The sequence below is a fragment of the Orbicella faveolata genome, unplaced genomic scaffold, assembly GCF_042242905.1.
Source record: "Orbicella faveolata isolate gen_17 unplaced genomic scaffold, um_ofav_v1 contig_36, whole genome shotgun sequence".
In the NCBI taxonomy this organism is placed as follows: Eukaryota; Metazoa; Cnidaria; class Anthozoa; order Scleractinia; family Merulinidae; genus Orbicella; species Orbicella faveolata.
The window spans coordinates 8,477,661-8,494,924 of record NW_028301565.1 but is presented as its reverse complement, the minus strand read 5'-3'; the positions used below and the strand labels follow the sequence as shown (position 1 = coordinate 8,494,924).

General features: G+C 38.6%; 3 protein-coding genes across 3 annotated transcripts; 2 read left to right on the top strand and 1 right to left on the bottom strand.

The window, feature by feature from the left end:
* Positions 1-549: 549 nt before the first annotated feature.
* On the bottom strand, positions 550-7,956 carry LOC110042995 (uncharacterized). The gene is made up of 6 exons (XM_020748386.2): positions 6,736-7,956; positions 4,792-4,881; positions 3,620-3,694; positions 3,022-3,096; positions 2,125-2,178; positions 550-999 (listed from the first exon to the last, which is right to left on the bottom strand). The coding sequence occupies exons 1-6, from the start codon at positions 7,334-7,336 to the stop codon at positions 953-955; spliced, it is 942 nt and encodes a 313-aa protein (XP_020604045.2). The 5' UTR covers positions 7,337-7,956; the 3' UTR covers positions 550-952.
* A 13-nt stretch (positions 7,957-7,969) lies between these two features.
* LOC110042994 (calumenin-like) lies at positions 7,970-12,109 on the top strand. The gene is made up of 3 exons (XM_020748385.2): positions 7,970-8,698; positions 10,697-10,863; positions 11,439-12,109. Exons 1-3 carry the CDS (start codon positions 8,101-8,103, stop codon positions 11,628-11,630), a joined length of 957 nt encoding a protein of 318 aa, XP_020604044.1. The 5' UTR covers positions 7,970-8,100; the 3' UTR covers positions 11,631-12,109.
* A 2,455-nt stretch (positions 12,110-14,564) lies between these two features.
* LOC110042962 (calumenin-A-like) lies at positions 14,565-16,916 on the top strand. Its single transcript, XM_020748352.2, has 3 exons — positions 14,565-15,105; positions 15,555-15,730; positions 16,119-16,916. The coding sequence occupies exons 1-3, from the start codon at positions 14,662-14,664 to the stop codon at positions 16,441-16,443; spliced, it is 945 nt and encodes a 314-aa protein (XP_020604011.1). The 5' UTR covers positions 14,565-14,661; the 3' UTR covers positions 16,444-16,916.
* Positions 16,917-17,264: the final 348 nt, after the last annotated feature.

The window sequence follows — 17,264 nt, the reverse complement described above, 5'->3', positions numbered from 1 at the left end:
CTCGGGAGCTAAAATTTCTTTTCAAGGGATAGTGTGGTGCCAACAACTTGCGCACAACAAAGTTTTTAATTAATCGCAATAAGGAAAACATTGTAATGAAAAGTAAATGTTGGAGTTGGTGGCGGCAAGGGCTCTCGAATAAATAGAAACTTAAACCAAGCTTAGTAACATTGTTCCCTTGGTGCGCAAACGAGAAACATTTGTTAAAAGAGCAAAATGTTTGTGCGGGGTTGGACCTTGTATTTAACAACTTGAGCCATACCATATTTGTAGAGCACGGTTTAATAGCTCATATACCATTTAATTATTGTACTTATTTCGCGCGTTATTTGGACGATATTCGCTGCAGTTGAATAATGATCTCCTGGTATAGGCACGGCAAATGCACAAGGAGAGGGCTAAACAAGCGCACAAAACACGCGCACACGGTTCTTCACCCTTTCAAGGACTTTTAAGTTTCTTTTTCTTCTCTTTAAATATCCCCCGAAAATACTTAAGAAAAATCTTGATTATGACTCACGAGCATAAAACAAAATTAAACTTCAAGAATACATATATAAAACTGTTTTAATTATTATCTAGTCCATCAACAAAATACAAAATTTCAGTCAGCGCTGGTCACATTCAATTTTCGTGTTGCGCCCCAGTTAACATTTGTATCTCAAATGGGAACACGGTTCAAGATTATTGTTTTCAAGGCATGAAACGATATAATATAATTAACAACTAACTTTGTTACTTGAAATGTAAAAAACTGTGTAACGATCCTTTATGTACAACAGTATCCACGAGGTCTGAAGTATACTATAATTTGCAGAATTACTCTTTTTTTGAAAGGAATTCCTCCGAAAAACGTTGATCGACTGTAGCAGTTTACATATAAAATCACGACTTCAACGCCAGGACAGCTAACATCACACCAGGCCAGTTGGAGGGAAGCTGCATTCTTCTATCAATGTACTTTCCCATCAGGATCCACCTGGAGAAATTGCTTTATTCCTTAGAAGGAAGAGGAGCGAAAAACACGTTAAGAGCAAAGCCGGCCCGCACTTTCAAATTACTGCTCACCAGTGTCTTAACCCAAGGAAGGGAAGCAGATCGCCTTGCCCGGAAAACGATTTGCCTGGACCAGCTTGCCCAGATTAAAAGTCCAATTTTTTTTTATACCAGTTGAAAAAGATAAACTTACGGGCATTATGAAACAAAATACAGGAATGAAGTACTGTGCGAGCGTTAGTTTTACTGACAAAAATTTTCGAGCAGTCTTGGAATATCGTCTTCAGGGCAAAACGACCTTCGTTCTAGAGAAGACATAAATCAGTTACTAAAACCGAAAAAGAATCTAGATGCGGGTTGCAGGGAACAAGGGGAATATATATTTTCCTAGCAATGTCTCCTAGTTCAGGATTTTTCGTTTATCTCCTTTCTAGTTTGCTTGATGGTCTACTGAAATCATACAGAGAGAACAAATGCAAAGCAATCTATTACTTAAGTAAAATCTCATCCATAAGTTAACCAATAACCTCTTACTAACCGAGCACAAAGGTGATACTGGGGATATTGGCTAGATGTCGTGACAGTAAGGACCAAGCACAGTGACGTCCGTACAAAAAACGATCAAGGACCAATATTCCCTAGTACAGCTTGAGCAAGCTAGGTTAGCGAGTACTTTATTGTATGGCACTTGCTGGCTTTCGAGAACAAAAAGTGCACAGTCTGAATACGAGCCAAGTGGTCCACCAGGCCGGAGCTTATCCCAGTTTCTGTAACATGAAGTGAATAGGAGTATTTCTACTCCCCCCTGGATGGGATACTAGTCCATGACAGGGTTACCCCCCAGCATTGAGTTCACTGGTACCTTTTTATACACCTGGGTAGAGAGAGGGACTGTGAGCGTAAAGCGCCTTGCTCAAAAACACAACGCAGTGTCTCTGGCCAGGGCTCGAACCCGAACCATTTGATCCAGACAGCAGCACACTAACTATGAGGCCACCACGCCTTCCCCCTCAAAAAAAACAGCCTAGGGCAAAATCCCAACCAAAAAAGAACCAATCAGAACATTCGGATTTACCTTAAGACTATCTTGCCATAAGACTCAATAATGTAAAATAAATGTTAAGTTACCCTGAAGTTTGTCTTCAAGAACTTCCCTCTTCTTGTTTGACATCTGCAACTCATCTGTCAAAGATCAAAGGTATCCTTAATCAAATACATAAAACAAAAATTGTGTATATCAACTCTACATAAAAGTTCAACCCAGATGACTGCAGCCTTCCCTATACCAGTGCTTTAATAGAATTGCTGGGTGTAGCTGGAGATAGTGAATCATAGACAAAAAACCCAAGCTGGGGCAGATACTGGATTTTAGAGAATGGGATTCAAGATATTGACTGCTGAAGGTGGTCCCCTTTAGGGGGTCTGTGGGCATCCTCCCCTAGAAAAGTTTTAAAATTGAGGTTTTCAGAAATGGGATTTCTGGCATTCTGGGACCAAGGCAGTGTGTCATATGTCTTATTTTTTTTTAATTTAGGGGCCTCCCCCTGGATCTGCCCCAGCCTAGAATTTTAAGAACTGGGTTTGCAAGAGGACTCCTGTTTAAATATAGGTCTGCAGTGCATTAATGTGACTATTCGCTAAAACCACTTGTGTAATGATGCAATGATGTCATAGGTCCTTCGGGCTTGCGCAGTAGAATGAGATGTACCCCGGATGTAGTTGTTGTTGTATTACGGCTAGTAATGGTGGGCCTTTATGACCTTTATTAAAACCGTTGTGTTATCATCGTTTGGTCTCATTTAGACTACACTACAACTTGCAAGCAAAAATCACTGTTACGCTGGTCAATTTGAATATGCTTGTGTTCAGTCACTCGTATTAAAAGAGACCTTTGTAGGCACTGTGGACCTGTTCATTGATTTAACAAAATTTAAAATCAAAGTATGTTACTATGAGTACTTTTCAAATACTCTTCAACATTTTACTATATATTCTATTTTGTGAACAAGAAACTGGCTGAATCACCTTGAAGAGCTTTAACTTCTTCTTCTTTGGCTTTCCTGAGTTCCTGTTCTTCTTGAAGTTGCTGTTTGAATCGATCTTGTGGAAACAAGTGAACAAATTATATCAATGTTAATAAATTATTAATAATATTATTATTATTACAACCCAGGGTTCATAAAAAAATTAATCCCAGCTTGACCCTGGGACAAGTAGCTCTCAAATTTTGCTTGCCCTGGGCAAGTCTTAGTTTACTCTTTTAATGATTTAGTTGGTAGACAACTTACAGGATCCCTTGCCCATAAGGCACTTTTTTTTTCATGAAAGTCAAAATCATGGACTACAAGCAAACCTACTCGAGTAACCACAGCAGCTTCACAAAAGAGTGTCTTTCTGGATGGGGGGATACTTCTTCAAAAATGCTGTAAAATATGGCTTTTCTTAGGCCGTGGATTCCAAAATGTTCCAGGGGCATGCCCCAAGATCCTTTTAGAAGCACCTGTAGCACCTGTGCTTGGATAGCTTAGTATGCCTTTGCCACAAGCTGATATGGCCAAATGCCATTTCTGATCAGCCCTGTACTTCAAAACAGAATGACTCCTGAAGAGTCAATCATACTGACCTTCAAGCTCTTTTAATTTTTCTTCAGCACTCTTCCTAGACTGCTGCTCCTCTTCAAGCTGTTTCAGGATCCTCTCTGAGTGAAATATGAAAACAGTGACTAAAATAAGAATAGTCGCAAAGTAGCTGGCAATTACCATACAATCTAATCAAAAGTGCATCGTGCATTGCAAACTGAAAAGTGAACGACAACCACATTATAGTGTGAAGCCTTAATTTTGCAGTTAAGTTCAAGGATTTGACTGTTTTTGAGAAAAGGAAAGTTCTTATCAGTAATAATAATAGTAACTTTATTTACGTGTCAATGAGATGTCAACTTGTGAAACTGAACTGGAGTTGCTCTAGGCATATAATTAGTCAACTCTATATCCTTTCTTTGTGTTCTCCTAGCTACCTAACTACTGAGCATGGAAAATAAATTTCTCTTTTTACTTTTTTTCTTAGATATAAAATGAAAAATAATTATCCTGCCAAAGATAATACCAGCCATTTACAATGTTAATATTGCAAAATGATTAGCGAAAATTTTAACAAAACATCTTTAACATTAACATAACTCTTTGCTCTCTGACATTAACAGTCACTTTCTCGAGATCATACATAGTTCTAGATAAAGTGACAACCTTCACGAAAACAGAGCGGACTTATAAGCTGCAGGCAAGTATTTCTTCTCCTGCGGAGCAAATTTTTAGGATCAACTTAAGGCTGGTTTTCACTAGTGTCGTAGTCGGAGTCATAATCAGAAGCATAGAGTGATACAATCTAGTGAAAATCAAACCGACGGAGTTGGATGCAAAACACCGATTCTGCTCATAACTCCGTCGCTTACGATCTAGTGAAAACTAGATTGTTGGAGTCAGAAGCAAAAGCGGAAGAATAAACCAATCACAATGCTTGATTCCGGGCCTTGTGATTGGTTGGTTTTTCCGCTTCTGCTTCCAACTCTGACAATCTAGTTTTACTGGATCATAAGTGATCGAGTCATAATCAGAATTGGGAGAAATGGAAATGCTCTGATTCTTCCAACTCCAATTCTGTCAAGCTTATGACTCCGCTTAAGACTCTGATTTTTGATTTTCACCAGTTTATAAGCTCTCTTGTGACTCCGACTCCAACTACATTGCTAGTGAAAACCAGTCTTAAACAAACTACAAGGCTTTATCAGTTCAATACCTTTATCACACTGCTTCTTGCCTACAAATGCCTTTGTGAAAGTAACAATTGACTGCAGGAAAATTTCATCTGTGTGGGGGCAGCAGTCTCCTAAGTGAGACAAAACGATATCAAATAAGTTGATTATTCATGTTATTTGGAAAACTTACCATGGGAAAATGATATTTATTGGTTCTAAAGAGTTACTCAATATTATGTCAGTTTTGATTATCTGGATGTTCACCTTTCCAGACTGTCATTTCAAGTGCAAATGAAGACAGATAAAATAGTGAGGTTTGGCTATAAATTGACCAACCTAGGAAATTTGATAGCCAGCTATAAAGTTTACCTGGGAAATGTAACAAGAAAGGGCAAAAAATCTGGCTCTGTCTGATTTGTCTGAAAATTTGCAGTCACAATAATCAGATTTTTCTATTCAGAGGATGTTAACACCAAACTGAGGGTTTGACTGGAATCAGAGCCCATCTGATGGCAAAGGGAGCAATAAATCAGGACCCTAAAGGATGACAAAATCTAAAATAATAATCACCATTTGAGTTATCAAGTTATCCGGTATTAGACTGAAATATAGGGAACCATGTGTTTCTTTGAAACTTATTTTGATTTGAAATTTTTTCTTTAAAAAGCATCCCTGTCATTTAATTTGAATTTAATTATTAGTACCTCTTATAATCTTACATGTAGGAGAGAAAAGGAATCTAACGAACACCGGACTCCCTGGGTTAATCAGTTGATTTAAGGACGGTGCCTACTAAATACAAATGTTTTTGTGCCAGGTTAGGGCCGTGCAGAAAAAGTAGTTCTTTGCAAGGGCTATTGGAATCTACAAAGAAAAAAGGGGGTAGCCACACATTTTTTTGAGATAATTAGTATTGAATCTCAACAAAAATGCTGACATCAGCATTTTTCTGAAAATAGAAGGAGAGGATATTTCTTCACAGCTTTCTTTAGAATTCGCCTTTACATACAGAAGAGCAAACACATTTAAAAAGATCTAAAACCTACATTGTAAATGGTGACATAAAAAATCATTTTTGGTATATTTTTAATAACAAAATTGTTGCAACAGCACTTTTAGTGTCTCTCACAGCCTTCCTCTGTTTCAGCTAAAATACAGTCTAAATATCTTTTGCTCACAACCCGAAACTAATCATTTGCTGAATAGGCTTGCCACTTTTATTTCATAACATAAAATATAGGGGTAACCACGTGTTTTTTAAAGTTATTGATCCTTTTTGAAACCTTTTGCGGTGCCCATTACATTTTTTCCTGTCACCTCCCCAGTAAGCAAAACATTTGCACATCTCACACTTATTTTGCGTGCGTACTACGCCATCTGTAGGTACATGTTTACAATTGGATTTCAGTATAATTTTTGACAGATAACAGCTATTTCTTCGGTTGGAGGACGTTAACAGTTAGTGGTTAGCGATATGCTGCTGTTCTGGTGTCCCTGGTTTAAGTACAGGTTCATTAAACTTGATTTGGTCACAGTGGGAAAATTTTGCTTTCAACTTAGTCATGTACTTGGTAGCGTAGTTGATTGCGTCAATGTCAACCCAGCGCGCACATGGCGCTTAAACCATGCCTTGCGTAATGCCCATAACGTGTGCGCACTAACAAAAGTAGGCACCGTCCTTAAGGCCGGGGCGGGGGAGGGACACCGATATGAAAAGGTTGGGGATGCTCGTCATCTTGCTAAGAAGTGTAAATCAAGGATTTTGGTCTGACATAGCTTGTTTAGGACAAAATGCCTCTATTTTTAGCAGTAGAAGTATTTTATAGGGTGTACTCAAAGAAATGTCAAAATAGTCCACTGCCATTTTCGTTCCAAGTGGCTTGAGCCACTCCCAGAGTGGTCGGTGTCCATTACGGTTTCGACGAGCATCCCCGACCTTTTCCCATGGGAATCCCTGCCCCGCGATTTAAGACTCAAGAGCTCACCTGGATTTCCACTCGCCTTCCTTTTCTTTCTGCTGTCTTCGCTCCCTCCGGCACAGTCTAGCAACTCTACTACTGCTCTTTCTCCTCTTTTTAAGCTCCGCAGTTTCGCACTTTTGTCATTGACCTCCGGTGATTTCTCACAAGTCTTGCAATCATCCCCAACCGGTTCTGCTGATCCATCGTCGTCTGCATGCGGTTCGATCGTTATTGTGTCAGTACTGGGATTGCCATTATCTATTAACACCGGGTTAAAAGTGCGGAGCAGGACTTGTACAGGCTTCATCAAATATTGCGCGATGAACTGCGCGGCATCGTTGAACGGCACTAACTTCATGAGTTCTTTCGCGATCGTATTGTTTTTAATAAATTCTTCTTCGCTAATCGATAACTGATACCCCACCTGGCTCCACAAGGTGATAAAAGCGTTCATGGGGAAGGAATAATAGCCTTTTAGGAGGCCCTTGTCTTCAACTCGAACGACATCTCCTAACAGAACCAACAGCTCTCCACGTCGTTTGAAGCACGTCCATTCTCCAAGCAATGGAGTGGTATGATTTGGTCGTTTTCTGAGAAAAGGTGACCTCGATATCGTTCCGCTCATCTTGCTAAAAGTTGATTTCGCTCAAATGTAGCTTAATCAACGATGCTTTCAGTGAATTTCACTGTAGTCTTGCGTGATATTGGAAAACAGCTCCACAATGTCAGCTTGCTTGCGCGCGAAAAGAACCTTTACGCAAAGGTTAATCATTAAGCTTTTGGTCACTTTTTGGCGGGAAACCGTGAATCCGACATTCAACGTCAGGCACTTTTGCCAGTTTTGCGGGAACTTTAAAACCCATTTGAAGGCCATTGAAACATTGTGAAGTGAGACTGTTTTGAATTCTTTTCAAAAAATTTTCAAATTAATGTTTTATCACCTTGGGTTTAACCAGATCTAGAATAACCTGAATTTTGGGAACGGCTTTTTGAACCGGTAGAAATTACGATCTTAAAATTACTTTTTCTTTTACTTGTCTTAGTTTAGTTCCGTTATTGAGAAAGAAAAGAAACCAAAAGATAATCTGGGACCACGGTACTGTTTTTTCGCTTTTGAACTTAGATTTCTTTTTGTTTTTGTTTTCTTTCTTTGGTTGTCCAATCTGTGCAGTCATTTGTGTACGCTTAAACACCGTACTAGTTGAAATGTGGATTATCCGCTGACTAAGTTTATCATAGACTCTTTCAGCTGGGAGAAGCCTGCTAGATTTTGCCACGTTGAGTTCAACGTGTTTCGTCTAGTTTAAAAGTTACAGCTGGTGTTGTTTTCCTTTCGTTATTCGCAGCCACAAGAAGTCCATTCACCTCTTGTCTTTTACGGACGTAAACATGAACGGGGTACTGTATGTTGCGCTCTGTGCACTTCTCATAAACAGCTGTATTTATGCAGCCACCACCGGCAAGGAAAGGCCTAAACCGCACGAAGATCTGACTCTGTCGGAGAAGGAGCACACAGTGGATGGAGAGCATAACCCGGAATACGACCACGAGGCCTTCTTAGGTGACATGAAAGACGAATACGATGAGCTTCCACCAGAAGAAGCTTCCAGGCGCCTGAAGGTTTTAGTGAAGAAAGTGGATTCCGATAAAGATGGGTTTGTCACCGAAGAAGAGTTGACGAACTGGGTTAGGGACGTTTTCAGCAAACGCCTCTTGGAGGGAATAGACGAAGATGTGAAGGGAAAAGATACGAACAGTGACGGCAAGATAACCTGGGATGAGTACACGAAGGCGACTTACGGTCCGGAAGAGCTCGAAGATGACACGGACGAGGAAACAAAACAGCTGCTACGAACAGATAAAAGACGGTTTGACACGGCCGACAAAGATAAAGATGGAGCTTTGTCTAAAGAGGAGTTTGTACACTTCATGCACCCTGAATCATCGGCAGAGATGGGAGATGTCCATGTTTTGGAAACTATTGAAGGTAAATTAAAAAGTGTCTAAAAAGAATTGGAAAAAGTTGTTTGTAGAATTTCAATCTTTCTTGTCGATCACAAGCTTGTACTTTCATAGAAAAACACGTTTATTGTTCAAAAAATATAAATTTTGGTTTTACTTTTCAATACCTCTAATTAATTGCAAGATTCAATTAAATAAGGTTACCCGAATTTATCCGATTTGAACTTTTTTGGTAGCTTTATATTTAACACTTCACTTGCTCTCTTCTTTAAAATTTATGGGAAGAACATTTTCTTGTTGTTAAGGACTTTTTGCTTTGCTTTGTTCTTGTTTTCTCTGGAGAAGGTTTTTTAAGTCATTCAAGCCTTTGTCTGTTTTTATGATAATTAAGCAAAATATGTTTGCATGATTTGTCTTTTAATAAAAAATAATATTTTCAAGGCACACAAAGTGAACATTGAATTCTACACAATAAATTATTGTTGTTGCCATGGAGAATTTTTGGACAAAGAAACAATGAAGAACAACCTCTGATCATTGAACTGAAAATAATCAGAATCAGTGAGGCAGATAAAGGGGAAAAAGCCATATTACCAAGGCTTTTCAAATCAATTTTGCAGATACTTAAGGAAATTGTGGTAGCATTATTTGTCTTTTAATGAAGAATAATATTTTCAATGCACACAAAGTAAATATTGAGGTGTGCACAATAAGTTGTTTTTTCGATAATGGAACATTTTTGGATTTCTTAAAGAAGAACAACTTTTGATGATGGTGGTGAAAAAAATATTACCACTAAGGGAGATAATTTAGTGAAAAAACCTCTGATAATGTCTATTGATGATTAGTCCACTAAAATCAATTTCACAGATAATGTTAAAGGTAAACTGTAATTTTGAAACTTTGGAATAACTAGCGTTCATTTTGTAAAAAAAAAAATTCTGTTTTTCCCTGTAGCTCCTTGATGTAGGTTTTGGTACCCTTAGTTTTAGGTACCCAGGAACACATTTATGCACTAAATATTTTTTAACTTGGGGGAGATTGTTTCTTATGCTCTTATTTGAAATATTTACATGACAACCAGCAATTACTGGTACTTTTGAATGCTGTTAGTTGAGGCTCTTTGAGCTAAAATATTCATTGCATGTGTTGCTTTTTCTTGTAACAATGGAATCCAAGCAAATCCATATTGGACCTACTGACTAAAATGAGGAAATATTTCTCAGAATCTGGGGCTTTTAAAGTCTTATCCTTATAATGCTTTCATCTTGTCAGACATTTTCATTTGTAGACAGCACTGTCAATAAAAAAGCAGGTTAAACCATTAGGCAGCTAAATGTCTTAACAACAATGGCCTGAAACATTGATGGTATATTTTGAGGTCATTGAAAGTCAAATTGGGTGGTCTTTTGGCTGGAACATCAGTGAATTGGAACTGAAACTTGCAAGTTGCACTGAGCTGACTATCAATGAATAATGAATAATGGAACATTACACAGTTCCAGAAAATATCCATTCCTACCTCAAGGAGGGTTATTGGAAATTCTGAGGGGGATAGGTGTTTTTTGCCAAAATGTTCAAATGAAAGCTGGAATTTTCAGAGGAGTCGGAGGGTTCAAACCAAAGCCTTCTGTGGGAGGGGTATGGATATTTTGTAGAACAACACATTGAGAGCTGCAACATTCCAGATTTTCCATCGAAAGCACATCCAGTTTGACCGTAAAGTGATAAAAACTTTTATTGTTTTAAAAGCTTTTTGCTTAACCAATGTATATGTCAAATATGACAATAAAACGGTCTACTGGTATGTACAGTGTAAAACAAGAGAACACCGGTATATAGAGAACCAAATCAAAAGACAAACATTGCCCTGTGTTTTCCATTACTATATCTACAAATGGTATGCAAAAAAAATGGGTATCTGGTGGCATCTTCTAGTTTTATTTGGACAATAATGTGTTCTTTCCCAAGGTCACACAGACTAAATGTAGAACAAACCTGTAATGTATTTTTTTCCCTTAAGATATTGATCGTAACAAAGATGGTGTCGTAAGCTTGGATGAATTCCTGGGAGACTACCGTGACCCAGATGACAAGGAAGCAGAAGAACCAGAGTGGGTGAAGGAGGAAACCAAAAGGTTCAATGAGGAATATGATAAAAATCATGATGGCAAACTTGATAAGGAGGAGGCAAGTTTCACTTTGGCTCTTTTGTTTTCAGGAGTACCTCTAATAATGTACAAAATAAGATGTGTAGTACAAATATCCTACTGTATTTGTACTTGAGGTGACCAGCTGAAAAGGTTTTTTTGTTGATCTTTTATTTTTTCTGACTCTGTAAGAGCAACCAACACAGGATTTTGGTGAAGGAAAACATTGGATAATGAATCTCCTATTAAACATTTCAGTGGTTAATAATGCTCAACATTCTTCTTGTCAGTTTGACTTGGCCTGCAGACTCAACAAAATACTGCAAAACTCAAACAGAAATGTAAAGCAACACAACACACATCATTCCAAATAAGATTAAGATATATGAACATTTCCTTTATTTTGTGCCATGGACTTAGAAGCAGTAGCACAATATATGAAATGTATGAAATGCATGAAGCCTGTGATGAAATCCTGCATGTGATAGCAGTATTTTTCCATGAAAGTAGTGCAGTTCATTGGTCAAAAAATGTACTCAAAGTACAAATTTAAGAGAATTAGTATTTTGGCATGCATAGGAGTGATTCTAAGCTTGCATCTCATTATTTTGATAGGTGAAACTTTGGATTCTTCCTGAAACTGATCACATGGTGGCCCAAGAGGAAGCACGCCATCTGGTATCAACTGCAGATGAGAACAGTGATGGCAAACTGAGTGAGGAGGAGATTGTGAAAAACCACGAAACTTTTGTTGGCAGTGAAGCCACAGACTACGGCCGTGCTTTACCAAAGCATGAAGAACTATAAGTTTACCTGTTGGTTTTGGTACTTTTGGATAAAAAAATGTTTTTGACAGAAATTAGCATTTTAAAGAAGGGTTTGATCCTTCAGCTAGTCAGAACCCTTCCTATGGAAACATATTTAGTTCAAAGGACCTTCAATTTTTCACTAGCCTGTAATTCAAACAACTGTGTGACTTGCTTCACTATTTCTTGAATTAGTTGACAAATGGATCAAAGTCACAAAATTGTTTCTTTGTTGGCTACTCAGTCACATCTGTTTGTTGGGTGTACTGTAGTTTAGAATGCAGATTTGTAACTTCATTCAAGCCGTTTATATACTTTTACAAGAAAAGAGAGGCCACTTTGCCACTTTTTAAAGTTATTATCATAAACAATCAAAAACTGAGAGGGGAAAATACATTAATTTTGTCACAGGTGATTTAAGGGTGACCAATTAGAGAGGATTTGATTAATTCAATAAAGTTTTAAAGATTTTATTTAAAACTTGGGCTGAGTTCCTTTCTCTGTAACCTCCACCAATGTAGGACAACAATGAAAATACTGTAAACTTCCGCTTACAAGCCGTCTAAGCCCCGCTGGTCATAGACCCATCTACCTGTAAACAAAATGTTACTTCCGATCATAAGTCCCCATCTAGTTAAAAATAACATGAATTTGATTTATGATGATGTTTTAAACATCAGTGTGTGAAAAACGTCTTTCGATCAACACTGTTGTAGCTCATTTTATTTCGCTTATAAGCCCTTCCGCCTACAAACCCATTCAAAACCCCTGACAAAGTTGTATAAACCCAGGGCTTACAAGCGGCAGTTTACGGTATGTCAATCTGTCCAGCAATACTTCCATTTCTGGATTTTCTTTATTCTCAACACACGTGCTAGATAATGAGGAGAACTGACACAGTGATCCAGCTCTTGACCAGTTCCAGGCTCCTCTCACGTTGTGAGAATGACGAAAAGGCGGTGCGCCAGCAGTAAAAGGATCGAGAAGAGCGGTTATCGGCTGTAATCGTGTTTTCTCGTCGTTCACGCCTTACCTTCCTATTCCACAACAGTTTGGTAGTGCCAGGGTGAAGCTACCTGGTGAGGGGTCAACCACCCTGCAAAGGGGATTCCTTGTGGGGCATAAAGTGAAAAAAACACTGGAAAAGCTGGGCGCGTCCTCGCGTTCGTCTTACCTCGCCCTGCAGCCCACTCAGGGAAGCTTGTTCACGGGCTAGAGCGACCTGTAAAGCATATACTCTAAACCCCGCAAACCAAAGCAAAACGAATTGATCAACTGTCACTTTAGCATAAGCGTCCCCTTGACCACTAAACTCCGTTTAATTTAGCAATGATCAATTTATCTCAACATCGCGAACTTACAGGTATTTGTACCTTTCCTGTTCAACACTAACGCTGCCCAAACAGGTGGCAGTTTCGCCTTTAACTAACCCCTTAATTTTCGCGTGACGACCCTTAAAAATTGTATCAAAATCAATTACCATCAAAGAGGCTTTTTACTGAAACTCTGGGTGGAGATAAAAATGGGTCGGGAGATTGTCATACCATTACTTAGCTTTGGAAGTTAGACGTTAAACCGTTGGAAGTTTAATTCAAAAGAAGGTGAAACGATAGTTGGCTGACTCGTACAGTTGTCAGAGAAAATCCCCGGTTCCAATTTGAATAAACATTCAAAAGTATATAATTCCTTCATGAAATAAACTGGTGAAATAATTTTTTTCTTTGTCTTGTTTAAACCATCATACTCTAGGTAAAGGCCTGTTAATTTGAACTTGAAAAGCTATTGAAGTATTGAAATAAAAAGAAACTCGATGGTCACGCTCCGCAAAACTTTTTCGAGACCAACTATGCTGTATACATGCCGTTAAAATGTCTGAAGTGATCAACAACTGGTTTCTCTATGCAATATCAATAGAGCATCAAGCCGACACGGGTGATAAGATTATACAAACTTATCAACCCGGGGAAATTGCCTTCAGGTACGAACGAATTCTCAGAACTAATTTCGACATAAATATATGACAATTGGTAAGGAGAATTTTAAATACTTTGAGCTTGAAGACAGAAATTAGCGAACAAAAACTGAGGAAATTTGTTTTACATGTTGTAGTGTTCTTTAGCAGCTGTGCTGACAGAGGTCATGAAAAGATGTTTTTACGAGACAAATACTTCTAATGAGATAAGATTTGTTCGAACTGTTCTGATAAAAATGCAAAAGAAGGTAAGAAAGAATTGGATATAATACAGCTTGCAAATGAATTGTATGAATTATTCTAGCTGCCCAGTGGGACGAAAAGTTATGTTCGTCCGTGTGGGAGCGGAAGCTCGACTTCGCGCTGAGTACAGTGCTAGGGAAAGCGGCAACGACATACTGTAATTCCATGGGTTAACTGAATAAATCTAAATTTACGAAGGCAAAAACTACAGAAAAAACTATTTCCTTGAAAAAAAGTAATGATACAAGTCTTAAACGCTGAGCGAGCCACTTTGTTGCTTTTCAGTAACGGTGGAAAGCCGAAATAACCGTCGTAATTGTAACGGTAGAAGTCGCAATATGGAGAAAAAGCTTTTTTTTTGTTAAAACAATGGAGTCATTTACGTAAAATAAATAAAAGGTAAGTAATAAAAATACAGTGAAACACAGACTTCTATTGAACGAAAACGATGAATTCTTACCACAGACCATGACCCAGTTACGATTTGCAATTTTTCAGTGAAGAGTTGACACGTCAGTCGTTCAATACTTAGTAATTAATGATGTGTCTAAGCTGTGAATCTAACAGTCATGATTAAAATGCGTAATGCTTTGATTGCTCAGCTGTGATAAACTGGACTCATGGCAGAAATTGATTGGTTTTATCACAGCTGCCCAATAGCATTTTACCTCGTAAATTTAAACACTGCGATTGAGAAAGCTCTTAAAGATTTCTCCAAGCTTTCTTGAGAGTATTCAAGAGTTTGTAGCTCTCTGCGACGTTTGTTACAATCTTCAATCTAAGACCGTTAAATTCACCTGTTACTTTTTAATGAACAATGCATGCTTTTAATATCGTTTTCTTGTGCGTTCTAGCATTTTCAGCGCTATTAATATACAGTGTTTTCGCCGAAGTTGAACCTCACAAAGACAATTTTCATAAACACGAACACTTTGGTGAAAATCAGGAACATGACGTGCGGTACGACCACGAAGCCTTTCTTGGTCCTGAAGCCGAGGAATTTGAGCACTTGACGCCAGAAGAATCCAAGAAAAGACTGCGAGTTATTGTGACTAAATTGATCGACACCAACAGAGACGGGCTTGTTTCTTATGAGGAGCTGTCCGTGTGGATTGAGAAACAGAGGAAGGCGTTCATGTACGAAGACGTGGATAAAAGAATCAAGGATGAAGACAAAGATGGCGACAGGGAAATTACTTGGGAAGAATATAAAAAAGGACGCTTTGGAGAATGGGATAATATAGAACTCCCAAAAGACCATGTAAGTCTGGAAACATTTGTTCAACACCTAACTCTCTTTATCTATGTCTGAATTCTGTTAAAAATGTTATTTTAATTTCCGCTGACGTAGTCTGATAAACGCTGAATAGATCTAACTGAAGTAATAGTACTCCTAAGTTTTCTTTAAAAAGTCACTTTTTAATCAATTTCACTTGTCGTTCGCTAATTAAAAAATTTGAAATTGAATACCCCTGTGCTACGAAAAAAGAAACTTGGAGTACGTCGACGTGAAAGAGAATCCCTTCACGAGACCTGACAATTGAATACACGCGAGAAAACGCGCGTGAACATGACCCCAACTCGTGCCAATAAATCCTGTAAATCTAAAGAAATATCGTGCTAATATAAAGAAAATTCGTCCTTTTTTTCAAAGTCGCAGTTAGACATTGCAATCGCTGATAGCATTTCTTTTAATTCCCAATTCAACAGAATTTGCGCCGTCAAATTCGTAAAGCAGAGTACAAGTTCAACATGGCGGATGCAGACAAAAATGGCAAAATGAACCGGGACGAGTACGTGGACTTTGAACATCCAGAGGAAAACAAACTGATGGAGGAAATTGCGTTAGATGAAGTGATTGAAGACGTGGATCAAAACGGAGACGGGTAAGGCAAATAAGACTGATTGAAATACATTTTCTCCCCACAACATCAATACACTGGTAAATAGACGGGTGAAAAGAATTTAGAAAATATTCAACTGGCACGATCTTGTCTTGATTTACAACCAAATTCTCAGATTTAAGATCTTAAGAAATGCATGAACAAGAGGGGAGAAATAACAGTTCGATCTTGGTACTGACAGGATTAAAACATTTTTGAACCTGAGGCTGACTAAATACGTGGTAAGGAGAGGAAAAAAATCCACTCTTGTTAGAGTTTAACCGCTCGACCCTCTGTTGTCCGGCTGAGGCGCTGGAATTGAAAAAGCGAGAAAAGAAGAGAAATTCTCAATTAATTTTCAGTTAACGAGATTGTAATGCAAATTACTCAGGGTCATCAGCGTTGCTGAATTTCTTGGCCAGTACCAGGACGAAAACGGCCCACCCGCCTGGGTAGTGCGTCAACGACGAGACTTCCACAAAAAATTCGACAAGAACGGTGATGGCAGAATGGACCGAGAAGAAGCGAGGCAATGGGTTCTACCCGAGAACACTGACTCCCATGACGAAACAGCGCATCTGATTGACGGCACAGATGAGAATGCCGATGGCTTCCTGTCTGTAGATGAGATTCTACTTCACTGGAATCTGTTTGTGGGCAGCCAAGCTACTGATCATGGCCGCACTTTAAGAAAAGTCCGACATACAGAACTCTAGGTTATTGTCTGTAATAGAATATGCTAGAAAGACTAGGTTAGATTAACCCTAAGTCCCGATAAGTCATATTTATATTAAGCCTGGTAAACACCGTCATTCTTTCCGGTAAAAAATCCCAACGTGGTTCTTTTCAGTCTCTTCCGTGTATTACAACTTTTCCTTTAAAACAAATACGCCGTGAATTTTCTGGCCATTGGCCACATGGAAATAAGCGTTCACTGAAATGCTTCTTTTGAAGTTTTTTTCTTTTTACCCCGCTTGCCAGTGAATCATTTTGTAGTATAGCTTTTTCATTTGGGATAACTATCTTCTAGTTTTGATCTTGGGCTGGTTTAGTTACGTAAACTGCGATACAGGAATATTTTTTACAATCGTCATTTTAGTACTGCATAAAAATTGTAACATCTTCGTTCCACGTAGTGATTTTTAAGAAATAAAGTGTCTTGAGTTTAAATTGTCCTCGTGAAGGGAGATACATGTGGCACATTTTTGCGTCGATCGTTTTTTCTCTTTGTTCCGCAAACTGACATCAAGGTTACCATTACAACGGCGGTTGAATCGACGACCTTAACGACTCGGTCGGTTTTTCGGAGAAAGTCTGGGAAAAAAAAATGCAGCGATTTCCAGTCACTCCATCAATTCTCAGAGCCGTGCAAGCATCTATCTTAGTGGACAACTGACTGAGCCAGCGGTTTGTATGATAAGCGGTGCCATGTTGACATGACAATGTAGGAAATGAACGATTGTTCAAACTGTTTTCTAATTGGAGTTAGAAACACCTCGGGGACTCCGAAGATTTGCCGACACTTTTCGAAACATCG

What these genes read in the sequence shown, in the direction of transcription:
- LOC110042995 (XM_020748386.2), bottom strand. Translation starts at nt 7,336, where the DNA reads ATGAGCGGAACGATATCGAGGTCACCTTTTCTCAGAAAACGACCAAAT. An exon ending in AAAATTAAAAGAGCTTGAAG is followed by an intron (nt 3,097 to 3,619) that starts GTCAGTATGATT and finishes TGTTTCCACAAG; the next exon opens with ATCGATTCAAACAGCAACTT. An exon ending in AGAAGTTAAAGCTCTTCAAG is followed by an intron (nt 2,179 to 3,021) that starts GTGATTCAGCCA and finishes GATCTTTGACAG; the next exon opens with ATGAGTTGCAGATGTCAAAC.
- LOC110042994 (XM_020748385.2), top strand. Translation starts at nt 8,101, where the DNA reads ATGAACGGGGTACTGTATGTTGCGCTCTGTGCACTTCTCATAAACAGC. An exon ending in TGTTTTGGAAACTATTGAAG is followed by an intron (nt 8,699 to 10,696) that starts GTAAATTAAAAA and finishes TTTTCCCTTAAG; the next exon opens with ATATTGATCGTAACAAAGAT. An exon ending in GCAAACTTGATAAGGAGGAG is followed by an intron (nt 10,864 to 11,438) that starts GCAAGTTTCACT and finishes TTATTTTGATAG; the next exon opens with GTGAAACTTTGGATTCTTCC.
- LOC110042962 (XM_020748352.2), top strand. Translation starts at nt 14,662, where the DNA reads ATGCATGCTTTTAATATCGTTTTCTTGTGCGTTCTAGCATTTTCAGCG. An exon ending in TAGAACTCCCAAAAGACCAT is followed by an intron (nt 15,106 to 15,554) that starts GTAAGTCTGGAA and finishes CCAATTCAACAG; the next exon opens with AATTTGCGCCGTCAAATTCG. An exon ending in GTGGATCAAAACGGAGACGG is followed by an intron (nt 15,731 to 16,118) that starts GTAAGGCAAATA and finishes CAAATTACTCAG; the next exon opens with GGTCATCAGCGTTGCTGAAT.